The sequence below is a fragment of the Anastrepha obliqua genome, chromosome 3 (genome assembly GCF_027943255.1).
Source record: "Anastrepha obliqua isolate idAnaObli1 chromosome 3, idAnaObli1_1.0, whole genome shotgun sequence".
Taxonomy (NCBI): domain Eukaryota; kingdom Metazoa; phylum Arthropoda; class Insecta; order Diptera; family Tephritidae; genus Anastrepha; species Anastrepha obliqua.
In genome coordinates this window covers 91,296,918-91,307,830 of record NC_072894.1, presented here as the reverse complement: position 1 = coordinate 91,307,830, position 10,913 = coordinate 91,296,918, and the positions used below count along the sequence as shown (strand labels likewise).

At 35.4% G+C, this 10,913-nt stretch overlaps 1 protein-coding gene across 2 annotated transcripts; it reads left to right on the top strand.

The window, feature by feature from the left end:
* Positions 1-1,140: 1,140 nt before the first annotated feature.
* LOC129241356 (glycylpeptide N-tetradecanoyltransferase) lies at positions 1,141-7,622 on the top strand. Of its 2 annotated transcripts, XM_054877622.1 has the most exons (4): positions 1,141-1,226; positions 1,330-1,561; positions 1,748-2,400; positions 6,300-7,622. In XM_054877622.1, exons 2-4 carry the CDS (start codon positions 1,348-1,350, stop codon positions 6,864-6,866), a joined length of 1,434 nt encoding a protein of 477 aa, XP_054733597.1. In that variant the 5' UTR covers positions 1,141-1,226; positions 1,330-1,347; the 3' UTR covers positions 6,867-7,622. The 2 variants fall into 2 exon arrangements, with proteins under 2 accessions (XP_054733597.1, XP_054733596.1); XM_054877621.1 differs by lacking the exon at positions 1,141-1,226 and having other exon boundaries at positions 1,233-1,561.
* Positions 7,623-10,913: the final 3,291 nt, after the last annotated feature.

The following is a 10,913-nucleotide window of genomic DNA, read 5'->3' as shown; positions in this document are numbered from 1 at the left end:
GGGCATTTTATTTTTCAATTTTGTGTCTTAATTGTCAAGTTGCCTGCTTTTTTTCTAGTATCTTGTTTGTTTGCTTCTATTCTCATGAAAATTTTGACAGTCCGTACACAAAATTGTTGAAACAAAACACATGTAAGAGTTGTTGCTCTAGTGCCACCACCCCTTATTGCTTCATCTTGGGCAGAGGTAGAGAATGTGAAATTTCTTATTAATTACTACATTGATTAGTCCGAAGTGCGTAGAACGAATCATAGATGACTAGATGTGAAACTCTTTTTCTCGTGAGAGCGCTGAAAAATGTGCATTTTTTATAACATTTTCCAATATTGCCACACCGGTAGAAACATGAATTGGGTATTTTTGAACCAAAGGTCTGGAATTTTTAGTTTCCTCACCACCATTGAGGTTAGTATTTAGTGTGCGGTTGCCCAATAGCCTTATATCACTTGTAAACACCTACATATACTAAAAATAAGCACAATCCGTATGAAATATGTACATAAATAAGCAAAAAATTTAAAAAATTTTATGTAAATGAAATTATTTAATAATAATAAAGTAATGAACGCGAAAAACATAAGTTATAATTAAAAACATGACTTATTGCGATTTTTTAATATAACACAGAAATTGGGTAACAAAAAAATTCTCAAACAACGAATAGAATAAGTTAAAGCAGATTACCTTTAATTTTTGTAAAATATCTCAAACACAAATTCAGTTCCCTTACCTACGCTTTTCAACCATAGAATATTTACGTATATACAAATTTACATAAAGCAACACACACTTTTCAATAAAACTACATTATGTACATAAGACTAATTAAAAGTAGAAGTCGAAAAGGATATAACGAGCTTTGGATTCTACAAACTCACTTCAATTCAAATTATTACATTTCAATTGAATTCATTTTAAGACAAATAATTATAAACATTTCAACACGTCATTTCTCCATTAAGCAAAAACGAACTATTTTCGTCAGTTATTTTCGGCGCGTTTCTTCTGGCAGTCTGCCATTTCGCCTATCAGCTGTTCAAAATCCCATAATGTGTGAGTGCTGCCAAGTTTTGAAACGTCCTCATGGGCGCGCTCTCTCTCAAAATGAATAAGTTTCACATCTAGTTATCTATGGAACGAATGCGTGTGATTATATTGTAAATGAATTTCAACATAACAGAAGAAGCAGAGTGCAGTCTTGTCCATTTGTCAAAGTATATTTTGAAGTGAGTCATTCTTGACAGAGAAAGATTCTCTGTTCTTGGTCATTAAATTACACACGGAATAGTAGTATATTGACAAGACTGAATCAATTTGTCTTTAAAGCAGAAAACATAAGTTCTTGCAATGCCTAATAACGATAAAGATCCGGAGGCTGTACAAAAAAATAATGAACGCAATGCGAATGCGATAGAAAGCACCCAAGCTGTAGCCGCCGCTACAGAGGCATTAATTGCTGCCGCTGTAGCCGGTACTAAATCTGCACCAAACGCCAATAATAAAGATTCTGGATCGGATGATTTGGAGAAGAAACGTGCTGATTCGAAATCAACTTCGGCAGGTCAGGGTAGTTAAATTTATATTAAATATACTGGCTTACAGACTACAAACCAGTTATATTCACTGGTGCCATGTGTACTGGAAGACATATAACCTCAGTATTACACGGTTGTATTAAAATTATTTATTAATGACACATATACCAGGAATATTAAGGTGGACACATTATTATTGGACTCTTTTTCAGGATTACTCAGAAAGCAAGGGTTGTTGCAGGTGCTCTCCGAGGTTGCAGCTGCTGGAAGACAATCAAAACAATTTGCGTTTTGGTCTACACAGCCGGTGCCCAAATTGAATGAAGATATCACTACAAATGAATGTATCGAACCCGATAAAGATATTTCGGAAATTCGCCCTGATCCATACACCTTGCCAGAAGGTTTCAAGTGGGATACTCTCGATTTGAATAGTACCACCGATTTAACGGAATTATATACTCTGCTAAATGAAAACTATGTGGAGGATGATGACGCCATGTTTCGTTTTGATTATCAACCAGAATTTCTCAAGTGGTCTTTGCAACCACCCGGATGGAGGCGTGATTGGCATGTGGGTGTGCGTGTTGTGAAGTCAGGTCGTTTGGTGGGGTTCATATCTGCCATTCCCAGCAAGTTGAATTGCTATGATAAAGTGCTCACAACGGTTGAGATTAATTTTCTATGCGTTCATAAAAAGTTACGTAGTAAACGAGTGGCACCTGTACTAATACGCGAAATTACTCGCCGTGTGAATTTAACGGGGATTTTTCAAGCAGCTTATACAGCGGGAGTAGTGTTACCTAAACCAGTATCTACATGTCGCTATTGGCATCGCTCATTGAACCCCAAGAAGCTTGTTGAGGTAATGAAATTATATAAATTAATTAAATAACGGTTTTCGTTTTACGAGATACTTATATATTATAAATTCGCACCCTTAATTTGTTGTCCTGCGGACTCAAGTGTTCTCAAAGATTACTTTAAATTAAGGACGGAACGTCGCACTTATCACATCATATTAAAAATTTTACAAAGGAATGGTCGGAATGTAATACCGAAAACAAGCCATTTAATACAACACGTGAGGGCAGCAATCATATTTCATTAAAAAAATTATTCAATAATTCCAGGCTTAAAATTTCAACAATCTTAGTTAGCATTTGTGTCAGTACATACGAAATTACAAAAATGTGATTAAAAGTGAATTTAGATCTTCCCTAAAGACGCGATAAATAATTTTATTACCGAATATAAGACAAACTGAATCAATTTTACATTTGTTATGTGATCTACACTAGAAAATATTATTTTTAGCTTACAAAGTTAAATAATATTCAGGAAACTATTACCATACTCAATTAAAAATCCTAATTAAACTAAAAATCAGGACAACTTCCTCCATATTAAGTTTTAAATTTTTATTTAAACCTCCGGAGTTCATCGAAAAATGGAAAACTACAATATTCAAATTGTAAATCATATTATTTTTTCCGGACCGATCTTGATATTAAATTTGACTAATTTGTCTTAATTAGGGATTACTCTACGAAAACTGCCAAAATTAAACAATTAAAATTAAATATGAACAAATGTGAATAATTTAGGTTTATTTCTAATAGAAATATCACTCTTTCTGCTTTCTTGAAAATTACCGTTATATAGCAGGTGGGTTTGGTTATTGAACTATTTCGCCCATTTCAAAAAGAGTAATATGTGTACAAAGTTTAATTGAAATACATATATCAATTTTTTATCGGTTAGAGCGCGAACAGATGGACTGACTGACCGACACGGCTAAATCGACTGTTCTCATCATTCAAAGCATTTTGGTATATACCATATGGTATATGTCCTACCTATTTCGAATCCTTTATGCTGTTGCATACAACCGTTGTCCGAGTGGAGGACACAAAAAGCCTTTAGGTCAAAGAGCAAATCTCCTTTTTGTTCTAACATATTCGAATCAACCTTTAAGCTTTGCTGTACGATGTACAATAAGAAGTTTAAAAACAATTCTATTTGAAGAGCGATTTTCTGACGTTAGATAAGAAATACATAATTTTTCTTCAAAGTGATCAACGTGGCCCATACATTTTTGGGGAATGCTGCTAAGATTATAGTTCTTAGCCGGATATAAACTCGGGTGGTTTTGGTAACGAGGTGGTTTCGATGGTGCATGAAAAATTTGGTCTCGTCTAGCCTAATACGCGTCTAAGAAATACGCCTGATTTATAAAACTTACATCATTGGAAGACCTTACAATAGATGGCCAAGTGTTCAAAGAATATTGCTCCTCAATAAAGTTTGTTACTATAAAACCAAGAAGTAATTGTTTGATTTTTAATTCTTACCATGTATTCCGTACTAAATATACAAGATTCAAAGTATATAACGCACATTGAAATTTTCTGATATCTACTTATGTTTTTTATTTTAAAGCTCATACATTTTTGTAATAACTATTTTTTAAATCTTATCAATACTAATTCTATGAGACTAGGAAAAATTATTTTTCTGGATATTTGTGAATAAACTGGAAATTTACATCACAACCGAGTCTATCTTCGGAATCAAGGCTCTTCGTTAAGACGTCCCAGTGTGCCTGTCAGCCAAATACGAATTCATACTATTTTCTTTTTTGTTGTTTTCTCCTTCCTATGTACACATGTACACGGCTGCAAACATGCGTTTCTAAGTTTTTGCTTTCAGTGACTGTTCGGATATCGGAGGTCTATACAAAAAAGATGAGTTCACCAAGTTCGATAGCAGAAACCTATTGTTACCTCATAAGATACTACTTTTTGATGCTTTCTGTGTAGCATATTCCATGTTGTGTTGTTGAAAGCTTAGTCTATCAAACTAAAGTCTAAACGACTAACCGTCGTCATCCAAGATATTTTTCGTCCAGATGGTTGCCAGTTACAGTAAGGGACAGGTGGTCTGCAAAAACTCCATAAAAAAAGCAAAAAAGAGAGTTTTAAATCGATCAAGCCGTTCCCGAGCTTTTTTTATTTAACTGCAACTTCATCAGCTTAGGCTTAAATGTTCCTTGTGGTAAGAAAACCGTGGACTTCTTGAACTTAGAGCGGCACTAAACGATACTCTTTACTGATAGACCAACACAGGATGATAGCTATTATGTCATTCTTCTTGATGTCAACAATCTGACAAACCGCTCTGGAAGTAACAACTGACTTTCAAGTAATGTTTTGTTTACTGCAAGAACCCTTGGTGACCAATACTGACTTTTTTTAATGTTTCACTTAAGCTACTTGATTCGAGGCACTGTTATCATATTTTTCAATTATGTAATGGCAAATTAGTTTTTTGCTCTGATGCCACATTTAAAAAATGTCTTGTCTTTTCATATTATACTTCATAGAAAGTGGAAAAATATATTATATATATGAGTAACGCAGTCAGACGCAGCTAAACTGATGCTATTATGATAGACATATTATATATATGTACATACATAGGTATATATAGAAAAATAACAAAAATTATTTCAAGTTGGTTACATGGAATAAATTGTTACATATCATTAAAAAGATATACTCGTACGCCTACCAAATAGTTCGTAAGATACTAACTTTAGAAACAGTATTTAAAATTCAAAATAGATTGCGATTCTTACTGAGCGGGACAGCTGGTTTTTGACAAATTTACAGAAAATTGCGATTGGAATATGAGAAACAGAAAAAAATTAGTGAATGTAAAGAGTGTCGTCATTTCACGATAATGTTCTGCGTTGCTAGCAACAAATTTATAATGATATTAAAGAGGTGTGATATAAGATGATCAAAATTTTGCATACTTTTTGCATGAGTACCTACCAAAGCCCACATTGTGCGCCGTATCTATACATTGCTTTTCGCAGCCGCGGGATTGGTTAGTGACTGCCATTTGTTAGTGTCCGAGTTCCAAATCCCGGGCATGAAACACCAAACTATAGGAAAAGTTTTGAATGATAAATGATATTTTCTGAATAAATGTCTCGCCATGTGCAGTGCGCTCAGGAATAAACACAAGTGATTTTAAACAAATTGGCTACACAATTTCGGCTGCTTCGGATACCTGAGAAAATTATATTGTTTCCACAATCAGTTTCTAAAATTTTAAAAATAAAATATTGTCAGTGAAAGCATATATTAATATTAATATTACTATCATTATTATTGCCATATTATTTTTGGATTACTAATATCCATTAAACAAAAAATATCCGTTAATAGGGTTACAATTAGAATAAAATAGAGTCTTAGAATAATTTCTGTTCAGTAAGGATTGGAGCATTTAACGCCAGAACACCGCTTCCAAATTGTGGAAATTTACTTGAAAAAAAAAATCTGTTCGTGAAGTTCATAGAGAAGCGCCAAAAAGTAGGCAGTGTTATCTCTCACTAGAAATAAGCCACAACAAGGAAAAACTCAGGAAAAATAGTCTAAAATGTATCTAAGATATATATAAGGTATAGCTCTCTCTCTCTCCTTTTCCTCTACGTTATATCTTTTTTCTCTCTCGCGGAACGAAAATGCCCAAAACTCTCCATTCTCCCTCGCCTATCTACGTCTAAGAAGTTTCACTTCAAAAATTCATTCCGATAATACTCGTATTTCCGTTTTGTATTATCATTTTAAGTTCTCAAGCTCTTAAAAAAACACCCATATATTCACAGAAATTGTAGTATTGCACAATATTTCGTTTAGAAAAGAAAACGAGTGTATTTACCATATTTTACCGTATTAATTTCTCTTGCAGGTAAAATTTTCACAACTTGCACGTAATATGACTATGCAACGGACCATAAAACTATACAAGTTACCCGATCAGCCGAAAACCAAAGGATACCGACGTATTCAACCCAAGGATATGGACAAGGCACAGAAACTACTCGAAGAATATCTCAGAAAATTCTCCTTGAGCCCAGTTTTTTCCAAAGAGGAATTCCGTCACTGGTTTACTCCGAAAGAAGGTATCATCGACTGTTTCGTTGTAGAGGATGAACATGGGAACATTACCGACATGACTAGTTATTACTGCTTGCCATCTTCGGTTATGCATCACCCTGTACATAAGACTGTACGTGCTGCCTATTCTTTCTATAATGTGTCCACAAAGACACCATGGTTAGAATTGATGAATGATGCTCTGATCTCAGCGAAGAATATTAACTTGGATGTTTTTAATGCACTTGATTTAATGGAGAATAAGAATTTTTTGTTTCCTTTGAAATTCGGTACGGGTGATGGCAATCTACAATATTATCTGTACAATTGGCGTTGTCCAGCTATGAAGCCGGAAGATGTGGCGCTCATTTTGATGTAGTTGACATGTGTTAAAGAAAACTGCAATACAAATGCTCTAAGCGACATTCAAAATACAAAATTCAGCACATAACACGAATAGACAAAAATAAAGGTTCTAGTACTATTATTTTCGCCACAACAAAAACTAATAAAACGTAGTAGTTTGCTTCATTATTCAGTGCACAAACAATATAACGAAAAATAGTTGTTGTACAACCAGGAATATTACAACAACACAATTGGCACTGGGATGATTTATAATGGATAACCTTAAACGGCATATGTGGTAATCAAAGTTGTGTTGAAACTTTTGAGATGCCTTAGCAGCTTAGGTAATCATTATAGCACAACAAAGTTACACAAATGAAAAAGAAAACAATACATACGCATGTACATATGTACAAATTTTTCCGACTTATATATACATACGTATATAATAGAAAAATATTTTTCATCCCCACCCTACATATTTCTTTCTGCCGTAGCGACACTAATTTAATATTTTTGCTACACCTATTTAATAAATAGAATGAATTTGTAAAAATCTCATGGTGACGTAATTTCGAAGAGTGCAATCCTTGGTTTCCGTTTAACTCTGGACCACTATTCAAACCACGAATAAAAGCAATAAAATTAAATTCACCACTGGTTCTCTAGATTATTTGGTTGAATAAATAAGAAAATAGTTAATAAGTCTAAAAGCATTACAAAACTGTACGGAGTGCATTCCGTAAAGTTCATAAATAAAATTCTTTTGAAAACCTGACACTTGAAATTTCACAAAAAGTTTGTTGTTTGTTTTGTTTTTTTTCGACATATTTCCACATTCCAGAAAATATTGTATTTGTGTTTTTTCCGAGCTATTAGTCTTTTCTGACATGTTATTTTTTATTCATATACAATTTTCTGCTGGAATTCCTGTGTGTACAAATATAGTATCTGTATGCATACATAACATGTTTTACTATTTTTAGTAAAAAGACAGTCGCCGGCTATCGTTCAAACTGTGTTGAATTCCGTTACTTTCAATATTAACTCGTATTTTTTCTCCTTCATATTTTTCCTTTTTATAGTTGTTTTTAGATTTAGTGTTTAAATAATAATCACGAGGCATGTCGAGCTCTACCGATAGGCCACCAAATAGATTTGGCGCGTTGACAGTATTTGACATGAATCAAGTTAAAAAGCAAAAAATATCATATATCCACTCTGCTTAAAACAAGTGTCGGAGAAAGTAGTCGAAAGTGAATTGGAGAGGAATAATTACACGGGTTTACGAATTCTCCCGCCAGGTCCAAGGCGGGTGATACAAGCTTAAAATTCAAACTTATACGCCGAGCCCAAGGCCCTAAAAAAAAATTGTCAATGACTGGGTTATCCTGTTCGAAATATCTGCAACCTTTTACCATAAGAACCCTCTGCACCAATTGCACTAATTGAGCACACACAAAATTATACTCCCAAGGAACTATGCGTGCTACTTTGCTAACGTAGCATTAAACCCTCAGTCAAAACAAGGCACTGCGATACTCATAAAATTGTAAACCTCATAAATCATACCAATCTCGAAACTTTTGGTGGTAGCATCAAATTTACCATCGTGCCCATTTATATTCCATCATTTTGCAGCAGAGACCTTAGCGATATTTATAACAAATACCCCATTTGTCGTTCTTAGGACCTTAGTAGTTTTATTTAATTTCCATTCGGTAGAGCCCGGGTTTTAAACCCACTGTGGGTATGAAATATACGTTGATAGAAAACGTCTCCTCATACAAAAATATCAGCGGTTCGTAGTAGTCTTGAAACTGTAGGTCCCTCCATTTGTGGAAAAACATCAAGACGTACGCCACAAATAGGAAGAGGAGTTCGGCCAGATACCTAATAAAATGCGTACATATGAACATTATACTATAATAAGTATACTATATATATATAATTGGCGCGTACACCCTTTTTGGGTGTTTGGCCGAGCTCCTCCTCCTATTTGTGGTGTGCATCTTGATGTTATTCCACAAATGGAGGGCCCTACAGTTTTAAGTCGACTCCGAACGGCAGATATTTTTATGAGGAGCTTTTTCATGGCAGAAACACACTCGGAGGTTTGCCATTGCCTGCCGAGGGGCGACCGCTATTAGAAAAATGTTTTTCTTTAATTTTGGTGTTTCATGCACGGTTGGATACGGTGGCCGAAGGAAGAAAATAGCTGGGGAAATATCAACACCGTTTATATCAGAAGAGTTTCCGCTGAATACTAAAATCCTAAAGTATAAACTAATTTTGTAATATATGCAGAAAAAGGAAGCCCAGGGAAATGTGGCATGTAATCTGGTAACCTTGGTCAAAAATTCCAAAACGCACTACCACAATTACTAATACACAGGTATAAATCGAGAACTTACGACTTCGAATGGGTCATAGAAACATTCACGAGATCCTCATTCTTAAGGGACTTTGCTAAAGGTGAGCGAAATCTAGGAAGGTGATGAACCTGGATCTAATCATAGACAGATAGCTATCCGATTAAAAGAACATTATGAAGGTATCAGGTCATTTGTAAATATACATCAAGACCATTATAAAGCGAGTGATATATGGGGTTCCTATCTGTTATAAGGAGTCCTTGTCTGGTGGAATTCGTTGGAGTGGGCGATGTCTGCCCTCATTAGAATTAGTGCAGTGCTCCGAACCACTCCTAATCTGGCGCTTAACGCAATGCTAAATAGAGTACTTGTGGGCATCGCTGTTGAAACTGTCGCTGTGTAAACGTACCGCAATCAGTTTGAGAGGCTAGAGCTACAGATTTGATCTCACTTACGAGCATTGAAGTATATTTAGAAAGTCTGAGTTCATCCCCCTGATAACTGATTGATGTAAACCCTGACTTGGTCCGAGTGGGACATTGCCCTCTCACATTCCAGCAGCTGGCTGGCTGTTCAGGGACGTAAACATCAGCTGCGATAACCAAGCGGCAAATAGGGCCCTTTGCTGGTTGATGGTGTGCTCCCCGCGTTGATCACAGAAGTTCGAGGGAGCTTATAATATTAACAACGCCTCAGCTCCCGAATTTTGAGATACATTTTATTTATTTCATACATATTATAAGTAACATGAAATTGTAACATACCCGTAATTTAGTTATCGTCATTATCATCCTGGCGACCGCCGTAGCCGAATGGGCTCATGTCTAACTGTCCCTCACTAGTGCCCGTTTCGAAGCACGAAACAGTAGGAAATAATAGTGGCCGACCCCTCGGAAGGCAATGGCAAACCACCCGAGTATATTTTTGTCAAGAAAAATTCCCTCACAAAAACCATAAAAATAAAACTGTAGATTTCTTCATTTGTGAAACAACATCAAGACGCATACCACAAATTGGTGGCAATTTTTGGTCTTTGTTCTCAAGCGGTATCAGACATCGGGGTAAAGCATCGCGCAAGAGAGCGACACATCCATCAGGTGCTTGGTTACGATTTGATATTTGATGTAGCTCCTGCACACCGTTAAGGAGCCTGCCCAAGCAAAGGATGTCAATAAGCAATTTTTGAGGGGTTGAATGAATGAATGAGGTTTGCACTTCGACCTTATGGTCTTTTATGCCCGTTGTTCCTAGATTTAAGTAGTGCTGGAAATTTCAAGTGGATTTAAATTTAAGTATTAAATTTTAGGCGAATTAACACATGGAACTCGCCTCGGTTTTTTCCAGGAGGCGTCACTAAACACGGCTAATTTGGTTTTTTTTTCGTTTTGGTAGTTGTAAAAGTAATATTTTTGTTTCCATTCTGATTGACGGTCATAGAATTAATGGAAAACAATTACATGATTTTGACATTAAAGCCACCAAATTTCAAAAATTAAACACCTGTTTATTTTGGCTTTGTAGCTTATGCTATCAGCTTATATGAATTCGCCTTGCATACAGCTGAGATGTAGTTTGTATCGCAGTTGTTACGCCCGAACGTCCAACTAGTTGTGCAATTGGTTGAATGCTCGAATTACTTTGTTTGGGGGTTGCTTTAGGGAAAATTTAAATGGCGCGAAAGTTGACATTTGATGTGAAACTAC